At 41.3% G+C, this 17,126-nt stretch overlaps 1 protein-coding gene across 12 annotated transcripts in view; it reads right to left on the reverse strand.

Annotated features, from left to right (window-relative positions):
• Positions 1-17,126, reverse strand: part of CACNA2D1 (calcium voltage-gated channel auxiliary subunit alpha2delta 1) — a 1,459,114-nt gene that overhangs the window by 202,033 nt on the left and 1,239,955 nt on the right. For all 12 annotated transcript variants that reach the window (XM_069228696.1, XM_069228697.1, XM_069228694.1 and 9 more), the window contains exons 16-18: positions 6,924-6,992; positions 5,756-5,830; positions 1,734-1,808 (exon numbers count right to left, since the gene is read on the reverse strand). In XM_069228696.1, coding sequence (XP_069084797.1) covers positions 1,734-1,808; positions 5,756-5,830; positions 6,924-6,992 — 219 coding nt within the window. The remainder of the gene's footprint in view (positions 1-1,733; positions 1,809-5,755; positions 5,831-6,923; positions 6,993-17,126) is intronic.

Genomic DNA, 17,126 nt, shown 5'->3' on the forward strand with positions numbered 1-17,126 from the left:
TCTGAGGCCGGTTAGGCAGCTTACTTATAGTATCCATTCAGAAATGTAAGGAGGATTGTTTTGATGAATGCCTCTTAGTTCGAGACTACTTAGTTTGACTTGAATCCTTCTATTAAGAGGGAGTCAATAGAGCTCATGGAGTATGGAAGTGAAATGGTCGTATTTTCCCAGAGAGATGATCAGTCTAGCCACTGCTTTTCTCAGTGCACAGCAAGAATGAAAACACCTGACAGGATTGCATTTAATAGACTATTCTGGAAATATCAAGAATATGAACAGATGGTCGGGGGTGATAGAGTTGCTTACCTATGAGCGGTAGTAGTGGAGAAGTTAGCATATTTTGACAATTTATTAAAGTGAAGGATACAATCTAAGGTAAGGTCCTGAGTGAATTTTACCATGGGAGAGAGTGAAGTAGAGGACATTAGGTTTTAGAAAGGCCAGTATTGAGGGATCATGTTTGCACATGTGAGAGATGAATAGATATATACTCTGTTTTTTTCAGGTGAAGCAGAACAGCGTTTTACAACATCCATTTCTGGAGACTTTCCAGTTAGGTGGGCAGAGTCGGGTGCACATTCCTGCATTCATAGAGGCCAGACTAGGTGTTGGAGGCCTAGAATAAGGCTGCTGCCAGAATAAGACTCTGGGGTACACCTCTGGGAATTTCACACATTCCTCAGTTGAACTTTTCCATTTTCACCTCTTGGCAAGAAAAGTTCTGGACTGAACTTCTAAAGTCTAAAGTCCTTCTGGTGTTCTACAATTCAGATTAATATAGAATAATTGTATTGCAGCTCGCAGGAGGGATAAGGTGTGGTGCAGTTTGTGGTGGGAGGCAACGACAAAAAAAAAATAATAACACTTTTAAAAAATGGTATATTTGTCACTGCTCTGATCTGCTCCAGTCCTTTAGTGCAGGTACAGGCTCCCAGCCTACCCTGGGTTTAATCCTAATGCTTCTTTCATGCTGCTGGCAGCATGAAAGAAACATTAGGATTGCGCGCCGAGGCAGAATGAGAGTCTCACAGTGCCGGGTTTGAGAGCGCCAAGACGGCCGGACAAACATACATGCGCACTGAAGGGGAGTGCTCCCTGCCCTTTTACAGTTAAACCATAATAAACATATAGTTTATGCAGCTGCTGGTGGGGTGGAGAGGCTCCTCCGCCATAGTGGAGGAGCCACCCCTGAGCAGTTTACTGTTACCAAAGTTGAACATTCTTGGACTGTTCCTGTTCAAAGGAAGTACCAATTACATACAGTGTTTTTATCCCTAATATAGCTAATGTTCGATTAATAGTGCTGCTCTGATCTTGCTTGCCCGCAGAGTGTTTAAAAATATCAGCAACATATTGCAGGAAATAGTCCCTGCTCCAACATAGCAGTTCTTTGAAAATCAGTACAAGAGGAACGGAAAACATAGATGTCCGGAGTGGTCATTAAACAACACAACCACAACAATGTACATGTGTATATATTTGTTTACATCTATTCTGTATGAGAATACTGTTCACTTTTAGAAATTATAAAAAATACTTTTATTCAACCATACTATATTTTTGCTGCTTCATACAATGCAATTTCTAACTGAAGTGGCTGTTCACACTATATTGTGCGTTTATGGTAAAAGGGACACTTCATTCAACAACTAATGTATTTTGCATTAATAAACAAAAAAACTTAGCAATGAAGGTGATATAAAAAGATGCAGTATTTAAGATTGTTCATATACCTTTGGTTGAAGATTTGGGTGGAGCAATACGTAACCATTGGGATCAATAGCAAAGTAATAGCCATTCGGGGACAACTGAAAAAAAAGAAAACACTAGTTAGAGCATGCATAAGAAGCCTGACAAAAAACAGTTTAGGGTGCAAAGAAGTGGAAAATATGCTGCTTAAGCAGAAGTTGCAGAGGAATTTACAGGTTTCGGTGTACCACCAACTGAAAGTCCACCGGAGAGCAAAGAACCCTTTTCTTCTGCAGTGCTATCAGTATCAGTTTTAAATGCTTGTAAGCAAGGGCCAAGCAAAGCAAAGTTATACAACAGTCAGGGCCTGCTCTCTGAAGCACACCATACTTAGTCCCTCATTATGACCTTGGCGGTCAGAATACTGCCAAGGCCACAGTGGCGATCTTACTGCTGATGGGCCGGCAGTGAAGACTGCCACTTTATGAATGTGACAGGTTGGCCTCTGCCAACTCACCACATCCCCGCCTGTACCGCCTGGGCAGTTGGACAGCCGGGCCGGAGATTAGCATCTCCGACCTGGCGGTCCAATGAAGATCACCGGTGGTAACAAGACTTGGCTTCCAACAAGGGTTTCTGCGGGGTAGCACCGCCACCGAAAAACCCAGACGGAAAGGCTACTGGTGAAAGGAAATTTGTTTCCTGTCACCAGCAGACGACTCTCCCCCTGCAATCCCAACAACACCCTATCCCCCTTTCATACCAGAACCCTCCTCCCCACCCTCTACCAGAACAGCACCCCCTCCTCCAACCCCCTACCAACACAGCACCCCCTCCCACCCCCCTTCCAGAACAGCACCCACCTCCCCCACATACACCCCGCATACACTCATTTACCAGCACCTACATACATACCTTCACTCATGCATCCATACTCGCATTCACACAGACGTTCCACTCACTTCAACAATCATACACACATTCAAACACCCATGCTCACATGCATACATACTTACATGCACACACATAGATAAAACCCATTTACACATGCACACACAACACCCCCCACCCTCACACCCCCCGTCCCTGAAAGTTGATTGACTTTCAAGGAGGTCATCCTGCAGGGAACAGGAACAGGCACTTCCACGTCCGGCAGGGCCCCACCATCAAGACACCGCCAGGCCATATTATACAGCTGGTGGAGTCCTTTTGACGGGTGGGGCTGGTGGTGGAACCGCCCATGCACCTCCGACGCCAGCATGACAACTGGAAGATTTCCGCCCAAATTGTGGTGAAAATCCTTCACTACTTGCAATATGGTAGTCAGAAGACCGCCAGCACTGGTGGTCTTCTGACGCCCGTGGCTTCGGCGGTCTGCTGAAGAGACCGCCAAAGTCATAATGAGGGCCTAAATGTGTCAAGCTGTTGCAGGTAGCCATGAATTAGACCCTGAAGCCAGTCCAAGGATTTTTGTTCTGGTCCAGGGAGGACCTGGCTTGGCAGTTCGGGCTGAACTGTTCCCATTACGAACGATTTGCATATGGCTGGGTCTAAACAGGGGTGGCATGGTGAGCAAAAGAACAATCGATTAAACCCAGATCTGCGAATGGGGGTGAGTGTTTGCATTGTTCAGCAATACGTCCATCATCCTTTTGTGTTGCTAAAGTTGCCCTAAGTAGGAAGGGTGTGCCAAGACGTGGGTCCCTTGCTTACTGTGCCACTGAATTCAAGCTAGCCTGGCTGATACCCTGAAACCGGTCCCAGAATGCTTGTTTCCAGTCCAGGGAGGACATGGCTTAGCAGTTCAGGCTGGACTGTTCCCATTAGGAACAGGGTCAAGACTGATTTGCATATGGCTGGGTCCAAACTGGGGTGGCATGGTGAGAAAAAGAACTATGGATTAAACCCAGATCTGTGAATGGGGGTGAGTGAGTGCATTGTTCAGCACTCCATCCATCATCCTTTTCTGTTGCTAACGCATGTAGCATGTAGCCATGACAACAGAGCTGCAGTTTAGCACACTTTTTATTGATGGCACTAGTCTAAAGTTACATGGTGTTGATGAATACACTGCAACCACTCTTGGAGGTCCAAGATTTAAATTTCTGCTTTTCTCATTGGCAGGGGACTGATGTCAGGTTTATTTATTGTGTCTTTTTCAAACAGACAGCCTCACACTGTGAAGTCCAAATCAAAACTCACAGCCAAGCATATAAGCACAGCTCAAACAGTAAAGGAATGCACATATAAATGTCACCCCTTAAAATAATTGGATAAATAGGTAACTGTGTGCATGAATCCCAAAAAATGAAGCAATTAACATTTCCAGTGTACTTAAAAATGATTAAGATGAAATGCCAATTTTCTGTCAGTGGACACTGTCGAAGCATGCATAATGGACACATGATTACGAATGTTCTTATTGCTAAATGTTTTCCTGTTTAAATACAGATGGGTTAGCTAGGCAGCTTATGGGATTACTCAGAAAGTTTGAAGCTTATTATGAATAAGTCTGATTCAAAACATTCAGACATTAGAGATTACCTAAAGTAATTGATAACAGTTGGATAACTCGCAGCAATGAATAAATATGTTGTGCATACATACTAACATGAAATTGTAGCAACTGTATGTATCACGTAATTATGCCTAAGCGATTGTCTTGCTGAACTACAGAACAATGCCACGCATCACAGATGTGAGCAGGAAGCAGGCACAAATGGTGCTCAAGGATACATATAATAGCCTGATGGATAGCTCTCCACTATGAATATCTTTCCTGTCCTCCTCCACCCACAAGCTTCACCTCCACCACAATATGGGAATACTCTAACCTGGTCTGTAGTGAAGACATCAATGGTGGTAGCTCCCTCTCTTCTGCCTAAGGCTGGTGGCAGAACAAAAACAGGCAGAACAACACAATCTCATTGTGCTTCGTCAGCGCTGTATTGGCTACAAATCTGATCAAACAGAAGTCATATATGAAACTCTTAGGAATTTGCATGATGCTGGATTGGTCCATTCATGATCTCGTGTCTGTCAACAGTTCTGCACAATGCCATTGGTCATAGACTATGTTTATGACCGGGCGTCTTCAGAAGTGGTTACTTTCAACAGCAACATTTATTCAGTTCTAATGGGCCTTTAAGGTAGTGAGCTCTCTGATCTACTAAATGTTTCAAGATAACAGTGTATTTGTGTGCCTTTTGAGAACTACTTGCAAGAAAAAACGAAGGAAAGCCCAGTGTTTATGTTACTTTAGCTAGAAAGCCTGTGTGAAAGCTCATCCTCATTGTGCTATGTCCACACAAGAGCTGCCGGCAGAATGGTGTGACTTTAAAGAAGATGCTATGGTATGCTATATGTATGGTTTTTGTAAACCCACTTTCTGCCCTTCCTTGTTCTTCTTATACAGAAAGAAGTCACAGTAACTTAAAACGAATACATAATCACTGCTCACTTTCTTCCTATTTTGTTTATTACTACAGTATGATAAATGTCTTCTCACTTTCACACCTTCTTCATTTATAATTCATAATTATTTTCATCCTGATTCCAAATTGTCTTCTAGAGTGCAATTAATTTTGTCTAGTCAAAAATTATACATTTTGTGTTTCACATATGACATATGGCCAGCATGTTTCACACGCCTAGTGCACTCCTTTTTACACACGCAGCAGTGCACAGACGTACAATATGTACCACAACTTATGTCCATGTGTCTCATCTACATAATTACAGATAAATGAGCAAAAAGCATGTGAGAAACTATAAATGAGGAGTATAGTTGACAGCAAGGCTCATGGGTTTGTGTATGTGCGTGTGATAATGAAAAAGCATTTGGATATGAGGTGCAATATCAAAAATATAGAGTAATTTAAAATATTTAAGCAGCCAACTACATGGTTTTCCAATATCTCTACAAATCATTTGTAGTCATTCAGATAAGACCTACCCCTTTGGCGTTCTCCCTCGTTAAAGACAATACATACGTCAAAGAGCTGTGATTTATATCCAAGCTTGCTAAAACCAGATTACAAATCCTTGTGCTACAATCATAACTTACTGTAAAACGAGGGGTAAGTCTCTTGATGTCTGCTAATGATACATCCACTCCCATCACGCCGAGAATCAGCTGGTTCTGATGGAGAATGAAACAATCGTATTATTTACCGAAATATATAGTAAAACAAAACAAACCTTGCAATGAATAAAGGAGGCAGTTGATCTAGGTATCTCAATATATTGCTATGCCTGCCGCGGAGGTGCTTCACTTGTAATTAGAAGTATTAGCTTCAACAAAGGTAGAGCAAGGAAGCAACAAGGGAGTGAATGACATGATGCAATGGGACTGACTGCATGCTGTAGTGTGCTGCAGGGTGCTCCCATCTGTTTCCTGACATGAAATATCAGTTATAACGGGATTATCTGCGGGATCATTTGACAAAATGTCAGCAATGGAAGTGGACATCAGGGACTGTATCATGATGAGCCATTGTGGTGCAGAACAGAACCGAGTGCCTGTTTTATGTGCCTGCAAGATAACCCCATATTTCTCTGAGTTTGTGCTTTATTTTCAGACAGTTCAGCTCAGAAACAGAAAGAGGAGAAGGCTGCCCACTGTTTTGGATTTGCACTATTAGAACGTTGACAGAAAGCTTACAGTCAACCTGTCTATAAATGAGATAGGTAGACCAAGGGTTTGGCAGACAGGTACTCTATCACATTTGCAATGGAGTCCTCCCAGTGGCGTAACAAAACTGGAGGTGGCCCCCTGCACAGTACATGGAGGGAAGTCAGGAGCTCTCAAGCCAAGGGCCACCATCTGTGCACAGTGTACTGTGTTGGCGGGGGGGGGGGCTGCACACAGGAGGCTAACATTACGCCACTGATTCCCCTGTCCACCAAGCCCAAAGTGTAGGTTACTATTGAACTAAAGACTAGATATACGCAAAAAACTCCACATTCTTTTTGGAAACATCATACTATTGAGAACTCAGGATTTCCTGAGACATTCTTCAATAATACACACACAGGTACGGACAGTGGGAGACAGGCAACAGAAAATGGCCAGTAACTTGTCCTAATTTCATTTTTCTCACATTAGTAACACCCTAACGTAATGATACATTTTTGGAAAACATGATTAGGCCTTTGACAATTGGAAGGATGTGCTTTTGTGTTAAAAGTGACTTCTTTTCAATTTCATTCAAAATCATTTAATGATATAGTACCTTTTGTCCATTGGAATCCTTTGTTAGATTGAAGACAGGTAATGTGCCAGTGATAACCAACCCAAGTTCCTGTAATATAATAAAACAGAAGAATGCAGCAGCCGGCAACCACACATAAATAATACAAAGACAGAAAAACTTCAGTCAGAACACTGTAATTTTATTTCTGTAATGTGATTATCAATGGCATTTTTATCCTTGACTCACAATCATAATATGAATATTCAAATATAGTGGATTGGCTAATCAATTGATGCATGTATTTATGGCTAAACACCAGACACAACAGGGTTTGCTAAAAGTATTCTCTAGTGCATGCTAGTGGTTTTGGTTAATAAGACAGTTATTCTGAATTAACTATTGTGTGGATGTGCAGCTCATGTGACGTAGACTACTGGACTAAGGACACAATTCCCTGGCTTTTAGCAGCATAAATCAGAGTTTTGGAGTTAAGATCTGCTGTCACACCTGATGGCCCTGAGCTCTGGTGGCATAGTTTGTTATGATACTAAGAAATCCACATGGCGACGAAAGCTGAGTGGGTTGATGAGCTAATCCTGTGATAAGTTCCTAGGGGTCTGTCAGCAGAGGTCTTTCTTCTTCCAGGTGTGCCAAGGAGAACGTTTAAAAGATGGTGTATGCTAGATGGCAGGCAATTGAGTATCAACATTGTCTTTTTTTCCACCTTATTTGTTTCATTTTTGGGTCTAGGGCCTAGACCACACCCACAAGTTGATTCCACTGAGTACTGGATATGATGGGGTCAAAGATATGGGCTTCCACTGAAAAGAGTGCTCGTTTAGCACTTTTTGGCTTGTGTCAAATCCATTCTATACAGCAGGACTTTGTTGAATATGGTGACAAGCCAATGTTCATGGCTGTAGGTATTATCTGTTTACTATGCCAACATAATGATAAAGCCAATAGGCCTGAAACATTTATTGTGAAAAGCATATCCTAATAACAATCCAACTAAGGGTGAATTGTTATTACTCTGTAGGAAAGACGCAGAAAAGCATTTTATTACATTGAATCTCTCAGATAACAGAAGCAGACAAAGGGTTACCACAGTGACAAACTGTGGATGTAAAAGGTTTGTTCTGTGAGAATCCTTGATAGGGCCTCCAAAGACAGATAGTCATTTTCCTAGCCACCTATAATGTTGAATGATTTTTTACTTTTGTGACTATGTACTTGACTTGTGTTGTGGGAAAGCTTATGCTCAGGAAAGTTGGCCTCAGTTGATTATGGTGGCATTTTTTTGCTCTGATTGTTGCACTGGCAAAAGGTATGTCCAGGGCCACGTCTTTTCTTCCTATTATAAAGTTATGACAAATGTAGTAGGCCTAGCTCATTTGTTGTTAAAATAATGTATTAAAACCAGTAGACATTTAACAGAGGTTATCACATTAGTTTGCAGGCTAAAGAAATGTATTTTACATAAGGGTTTTGGTTTTGACCACCAACTGTTACAAACCCTGGGGAGTCTTCACTGTGAAAATTCGTGTTAGGCCATTTTGAGAAGGGGAGTATATTGTTTTGTAAATTGTATTTTTCTATATATATATATATATATATATATATATATATATATATATATATATATATATATATATATATACTGTCACCAGTAGGTATGCATAGTTAGGACCTACTTTCTTTTTTGCCAATAACTTTGGAGATGTTTGACGGCTCTTCACAAAATTACTACAGTACTGGTCAATTGAGCAGCTGTCTGGAACATTTTGGGGTGATTCATCAAACGTTGTCTGAGAAAAACGAGAGTCCCAAATGCATTTTCCCCATTCAATTTCCCATAGGAATTTTAGACATGACTACAGCCTGGAAAGCTGGACAAATTTACATAACATTTTGCAGAAAGCTAGATGTTGATCAAGAATGCTCTCTTTTTGTGATTTGATGAAAATCTGTTCAGTAGGTTTTCAGTTATTACATTATGTATATCTAGAGATGCGGATCCACTGTGGTGGATCAACAGATCCACACGCATAACGGAATGCTGTGATTGGCTGGCCGTAACCTGACCGGAAAGTTGCAGCCACCGTTTTGGGAATCTGTACACGATTCCGGAGTGGGGGGGGGGGGATAAAAGTAAATTAAGATCTACGGAGTCAGACAAGAGGCACCCTGACCCCATAGGGCTGATGCAGGGGTCTGTGAGGGACACCTCATGGGCATAAAATTACCACAAAGTGTTTTTTTTTTGGAGTGTGCAAGGATTTGCAGATCCTCTATGGTCCCTAGAATGATCCCCAGTATGAATCTGCAACAGATCTGCGGATCCAGACCTCAATTAAAAAAATACACCCACTCACAGACCCACAAAACCAATACCACACCCACTCACACACCCATTCACACATCCAACTCACACACCCACTCACACACCCACTGATACACTCACACAGCTAAATACACACCCATACAGCCACTTACACAACCACTCAAAGTCCCACACAGACACTTACACATCCACCCACAGACTCCCATAGTCACTCACGCACCAATTCACACACTTACACACCCACTCCCACACTCATATACACACACACCCACTCACAGACCCACAAAAGCACTACCACACCCACTCACAGACCCATGCAGACACCCACACACCCATACAGTCACTGATACATCCACTCAGAGACTCAGACAACCACACACACCACTCACAGACCCAAATAAGCACTCACATACTTACTCACACACATACAGCCTTTTGCCTATATCTGTGAAATGGACTCTGTCTTTTTGATATGTTCCGTCCCTATCAAAGCATAAGTTGTTATGGTATATAGAGCCCATGTTGTGGTCTCAGAGGAATGCAGAAAAAGTTTTATTGACATGTTTCCTAGATTTCTTTATCTGTTGACACAATGTGGTTGACCACTGCCGCTTCTGTCTTTGGCAAATATTGGAGAACACAAGACAGTATGTGGGAAAAGTGTCATTAATTTACCAAAGGAATCCCTCAATAGGTTTTCCAGTCCTACACCAGTAATTCTGCCTAGACTATTGCCACCACAGTTCACTATCTTGAGTTCTTGGTGTTGGCAATCAGAAATGCTTTCAACCAAAGGCACCAAAAACACTCATGCCATGGATGATGTAACATGTGAGGTCTTACACAGTGCATTGTGGGGGCATACATTATGCAGCATGAGAGGGCCATATTATGAGGCAAGGTTTAGTAAATTATGCTGCAGAAAGGCAAATTATGTGGCATAATCTGGCCTACTTTATAATAATATTGCTTCATTATTTTAACATTTTTAAACTAGATAACACTGTCTGGGTTTTGGTTAGTCCTCGTTAGTACTAAATATCCAAATGTAGTAGTAAGCAACAAAAAGGTGACCAGTCCAGTTTTGAAAAGGGCCTTTCACTGTGTGGCAACACTTGTCACTGCTCTTTTACTAACTTTTGAACTGTTAGAGCTGGAATTTTTTTTTGTTAAAATATGCAGATTATGCTGCAAATAATGGATTATGTGGCAAATCTGTAACTATGCAAAAATCACCACAGCTTCACAATCGCATAATTCCAGTGGCCCTGGTCCGAGTGATGAAGTATGTTCTGTAACCTTAGTACTGTTCTTACATGTCTTACAGTTAGAGCAAGGATTAAATCACTTTCTGGGTCTTCTGTTTTGTTTCCTACAAATAACACCTGCACTAAGTTTGTCTTTTACTGGAGTGCATTTTTTGAAAGTCACCCTCAGAGAATTGTCAATGTATCCAGAAAGGGTATCGTCACTCAACAAAACAAACCAATGTTTATGTAAAATTTTCGTGACATCCTGAAATTTATCAGTGAAGGTCATAATAAATCTACACTTCAAGGGACCCTCTTTGTTTAGTTTTCAGGGACCAACAGATCTTCTCTTTTTTGTCTGCAAGATTTTTCTGGATCCTTCCTCCAACTGTAAGGCATGTAAGAACAGTAATAAGGTTACAGAATATACATAAATACTTATTGGGAGCACTATTATGATCAAATACCACTTTCACTTGTTTCAGTGATTATACAATATATGTTTTGGAATGTCCTTGCCATTTGAAGAATGTAGCAGCACCACTCATGCTAATAAGAAAAGAGTACTAGGACATATAAGAGCTATCACTCTTGCTGACCCTCATTACCCCATAGCTAGATACTTTAACTTAAAAAACACATCAGAGATACCTCCAAATTGAAATGTTATATCATTGATAGGATACTCCCTGACAAAAGGGGTGGAAATAGAGAACAAATGCTTAGGAGGCTGGTGTCTCAATACAATGTCACTTTGAATAGTAAAATTCCACATGGCTTGAATGTGGATGAGGAATTAGCTGTTCACCTAGGTTAAATACTCTCTTGCTCTGTTGTGGTATTGTGGCTCAGTGAGCAGCTTCACAATGCCCAGGGACTCTGGGATCTTGCTTCTCCAAGTTGCTCTTATAAACCTCCCTGGAGTTTTATTTATAACATGTTAAAGTTTCTTTTTTGTTTGCATTTGAATTTTAGTAGAGTTATGCAGCAAATTCCTTCTGTTGCTCCTTTGCCTTCATTCTTTCTCCCCTTTTTCCTTGGTCTGCCCACCATTCTTCTCTCTTTCCCCTCCCTCCCCTTCTCCCTTTCCACTCCCCTCTTTCTCTTATTACTTGGGAACATTTTGAGATGCTGTACAAGCAACTGGGATCAGCTGTTTGGACTGCAAGACTCTACTACTGACAGTATTTGTCACATTTCTTCTTTTTCTGTTTTATTTTGTTCTTCTTTATTCTCCTGATGCATGGGTACATTTATCGCAATGTACGGTTACAGTAGAGGATCTAGGCAATGAACTGTATAATATTACTTCAAAATATATCCACTGGGGCTGCATTGTGTGGCTATAGGTACCTAGCCCACTGGGGCTTGATTGATTCTTAAGCCAAAAGGGTATTACAGTTGATGAAATACTTGAAGAGATGAGGAATGTTAAGCAATCTTCTCCACAAGCTTGAGACCGTGTGCAGAACTAGACTAGATACTCAAATATTAACAAATGAATTATTTGAGTTGAGGGCATCATTGGAGATACACACACTCAACAGGTTGTACTCAATAATACTACCTACTGACAATTATTGAGATCTTTATTTCTTTTTTTGCTTATTTGACGGTTGAATTTCCCACTGAGCTATCAGTTCAAGCACACATCATCTGTGGAGATATAACCTATAATATGTTCTGCTGTTTACATATGACTGAACAATTATTTTAAAGTACACATATATTTTTTTAGTATTTTCACTTTTCTTGACTTCAGATAATATTTGGTGTGGTTAATTTGTTAAATATTTCAATGTTATGATATTTAGCTTAGCTCTATGGTTTATGTTAATTAATAACAGGATAATATGGCCTTCGTGTTCCCTGAGTAAGAAAGGGATCTGTTTGTCCTTCATCTATATATTTTTTTACATTTCTTCACTATGGGTGTTTAAAAAGGGTACAGGTTGTGAGAAAGCCCCCATGATCAAGGCATTGAAAGTCGAAGCATGTTGGGTTTTGCCATCTGGTGTATTGCTGTTGACGATGGGTGAGATAACTAACAGAAAATAGCAGGGACCCCAACCCGCTCATCCATCACCACCATTGGACTCTGTGGAAGTCTTAGAGACATTATTATAAATATATATAAAATATATAATATATATATCACCTAGTGGCGGTCACCACTAGGTAGTAATAGTTAGTAACAGTTAGGACCTAGTTTCTATATAAAAAACATTTTTTACTTGCCTATATCTTTGGCACCGCTTGACGAATCAAGAAATGCTCCAAAAAATATTGCCAGTAATGTCAACTGCTGCTGGACAGTTTCGGGGTGATCAGTCTGGGGGCGGGCAAGAAAAAAAGGGGGGGGCCTCAGAACACTTTTTCCCCATTTCATTTTTCCATAGAGATTTTGAACAGCAATAGCGCTGAAACTAATGGATGGAATTACACCAAATTAGGCAGAAAGGTAGGACCTGGTCCAGAAAGTGAAATTTCTTCTTTTGGTTAAATCCATCAGTAGTTTTTGAGAAATTAAGGGGAAAACAAATCTGTATATATAGGGATGAGAAGGATTTGTGACCCCTCCCGGTCTGTGCTGCCGCTGGGAGGGACTACATGTCCCAGGAACCACCAAGGAGGCCAGGGGACGGGGCTGGACATTGCCCTGAGAGCTACAGAAGCACTGCCGGTCTCCCGCATCGCGGGACGCCTGTGCTGCCGCTGGGAGGGACTCCATGTTCCAGGAACCACTGAGGAGACCAGGCGTGGGGCTGGACATTGCCCTGAGCACTACAAAAGCGCCGCCGGTCTCCCGCATCATGGGACGCTTGTGCTGCCGCTGGGAGGGACTCCAAGTCCCAGGAACCACCGTGGAGGCCAGGAGGCGGGGCTGGACATTGCCCTGAGCGCAACAAAAGAGCTGTGGTCTCCCGCATTGCGGGACGTGCGCGGGCCAAGGGCGGGCCTGTCCACACCTGCCGTAGACCAAAGGAGACCGGGCAGGGCCACCCCCTTAATAACTATTACCCGTGTCAATGGGACTTTGAATGAAGGTATGCGATTTCGATGTGAAAGCGTCTTACAGTCTGTAAACCCAAGGTCATTCCTAAGTATTAGCGATGACTCTTAGTGAAAAATTGTTTAATTAGAGTTGGAGCAATCAGTCAGAGCATTGGGTGAGGGCCCAGTTTAACCACATTATAGGGGACATGTGAGATTAGTGAATTTCATTGTACAAACCTACCGAGTGGTACAAAAGTAAAGGTATATAGATCTATAGATCCCACTTTTCTCCTCTTACAAGTATACTTAGTCTTTTGTAAATATGGGTAAAAGAAAGCATTGAATGACGAATCCCACCTCCAACACAGAGGATAGAACCTCTATATTAAAATATATTTCAGAAGCAATGGGGATGATTGATCAGCAACTTTCTAGTGTTGAAGAGCAACTGTTGAAATCTGGTGATTGTATTCCACCTCCGCCAAGGAATTTGGAAAAACGGGCTGAGCTCTGTGACCCTGAAAGGGGCATTAGTATAGAGATGGGTGGAAATCAGGAAAGGAAGAATGTTAAAAGCAGCTGTGTCCAAAATACCTCGGACATAATTTCAGTTCAAGACTTGTCCCTGCCTTCACCGAAGCATTCAAGGAAACCTGTGATAGGCAGGGTGGATAATTCCTCTGTTATTAATTTAAAGAAGGATGACCCAGCAAACACTTTGAGAAGGTATCTGCCAAAAAAAGTAACCTGGAGGAAACCCCCAAATAAATCAATTGAAGTAACCTCAAATTCCTTTCTTAATATCTACAAAGCAATAAACGATTTGAAGTAATTGGTCCAGACCTCACTGGACTCTTTTTCAGATCGATTAAGAGCAGTAGAGAGTAATCTTGAAGAGGGTTTAGTCCTGATGAAATCCATGCAGCCTGGAACACTACAATCCCCTAGAAAAGTTCCTATTGTATCACACCTAATTAAAAACACTGTGAGTAACCCACAATCTCAAACTCACACTAGGAAAGCTCCTATTGTTTCACATCTGTCTTCAACCTCTACGTGTAATATACAACCCCCACCACAAGCAGCAAACACTAGCCAGCCACAGGTTAAGACATTAAACAGTAAATCACCCTCAGATAGGGCGATTCGGCCTTTTAGAAATCCTAACGGGGAGGAGTATACATGACGGACAACACCGGAATCCTTCTATACACCAAGTGACTTTCTACATCTTCCCCCAGAAGTGAAACCATACGTAGTGATCTTGGCTGATATTCCTACCCTGGGTGACCAGTATTGGGATACATGGACAAGTTTGAGAAATAAGTCCCTTTATTGGATTGGAACTCGGCTAGATTCTGGTATGGTGGGTCCCCTTTTTGATGATATAAAAATGGTGAGGAGAATTAAATGGATAAGCACAAGTCAGAAAGTGCTGGATGGAGACTGTGTGGTACTTTCATTTAAATCCCCTGAATTAGTAGAGAGAGTAATCCACAAACTTGGCGTAAGACATGTTACTGACCAGGGTATTTCATTATTACCTTTGGGTTACAAAATCTTAACAGAGGTCGATCAAGTCATTCTACAGAATTAACCAATGTGGATTCCACCTTTTCTATTAACAGGTTCCAAGTCCTGTCGACTCTTGACGATTTGGACTGACTCAGTAGGGCTGAGAAAGGAACCTTTAATAAGATGGCACCAGAGATAAATGTGGAAGTGGGAAAGACAAGGCAGGAAGAACCACCTAGGGTATTAACCCCCATAGCCCATAGTGTTCTAAACCCTTTGACTACAAATAATATTCAGGACCAGAGTCAACAGAAACCAGAAATAGCTTTACTCTTCTGGAAAGTGGCTGGCCTAAAGAACAAGCTTAATAACAAGGAATGGACGAATTTCATTGGATACTTTGACTTTGTTTGTCTACAGGAAACCTGGCTCTTAAAACCCATACATATAAATGGGTATAAAACATATCACACACCAGCAGTACCCTCAGGATATGGACACCCTAAGGGGGTTTATGCATGTATATTTCAAATAAGCTTACCCTAACAAATTTAAAGATGCAAACTTCAAAGTATATTACCAAGTGATGGTAAGTGACCTTGACCAGATGACCCAATTAGTGGTCATTAATTTTTATAACAACATACCTTTGGGAGAGGTCCCCACTGTCCTAATACAACTGGGAGAGGATTTAGGGATTATTACAACTTTGGAGGAGGTGTTAATCCGTCCCAAACGTGATGGTAAAGTGACGGATATACCACCAGCCGTACTACGAGTCCATTATATCCTATGGAACTCGTAATACGGCTGGTGGTATTTCCGTCACTTTTGGGACGGATTAACACCTCCTCCAAAGTTGTAATAACCCCCTTAGTTTTTTATAGAATCCAGGAGAGAAAGCTTTATTTTATGGGGTGGTGATTTTAATATCCATCTCTGTAAGGAACCCTCTACTAGATATGTGGATTGTATGAAGAAGATATAGGTCACTGGGCTCACTTTACTCATAATCCCCAAGGTGATGCTATGAATGTATTGGCACATAAATTTAACTTGGCTTTTATAAATGAAATTTATTTTGATGTTCTGCAATTTACGCCAACCTTCAATGGTAGGGGAGCAGAGACAGTGATTGATTATGTTCTAATGTGTTCTCATTTTTCACATTATCTTTCTAAATTTTCACTTTATGATATCTCAATAAGTGATCACTTTCCACAGAGTTTACACATTTCATTACCTTCTATTTCATGGCCTCAGAAGGATAACGATGTCTTGGTAAACGATATTGAACTGGCTTCACGCAATGGTCATTCATTGTGATGTCCCAAATAGAGCCACAGGATCTTTTGAAACAGTTAATTTGCGAGCATACATCAGATTTCGTAGTCTGCCTTACTAAAGACATAGACCCAATTAGATGTATTACTGCCTTCTCTTCGTTATTGGAAGGTGTGAAAAAAGTTCTGACTAATAAAAGAGGAAAGGTGGGACAACGGGACAAAATGGGCTGGTTTGACACGGAATGTATGAAAGCACATAAAAAACTAAAGAAGGCGTTAAGTACCATACCAAGATGCCCAAGTGAGGTTCGGATTCGAAGATACGAATATAAGGAGGCCATTAGGAAAAGGAAAATTAGTTTGAAGGAGGAAACTTGGGAATCCCTCCATAATGGCAGTCTCATGAAAGATAACATCCTCTTCTGGAAAATAATGAATTCCCCTACTCCAGGGGTCAGACAAGACCCCAGAATGGAGATTGCAATAACAGAAGAGGATTGGATTGGCTACTTTTCCAAGATATATGGCATTGCTCCAGAGCTAGAGTAATTCGGTCTCTTATCTAGCAACTCTACTCAAATTAATTTAACTCTGATTGTAACACCCCACTTTGGATTAGAGGAAGTAGTAGAAGCCATTAATGCAAGTGAAGCCGGAAAAGCTCCGGGTTCTGATGGCGTCCCGGTAGACTTAAATAAGGTCAATGTACAATTATGGGGCCCTTTATTGACCCAGCTGTTGAGGGCCTGTTGTATTTTAGGTCCTTTACCATCATGGCAAGATTCAATAATTGTACATAGATTAAAAAAGGGTGATTGTCTCAACCCAACCTGTTATAGACCCATCTCAT

This window comes from Pleurodeles waltl, chromosome 4_1 (assembly GCF_031143425.1).
Source record: "Pleurodeles waltl isolate 20211129_DDA chromosome 4_1, aPleWal1.hap1.20221129, whole genome shotgun sequence".
In the NCBI taxonomy this organism is placed as follows: domain Eukaryota; kingdom Metazoa; phylum Chordata; class Amphibia; order Caudata; family Salamandridae; genus Pleurodeles; species Pleurodeles waltl.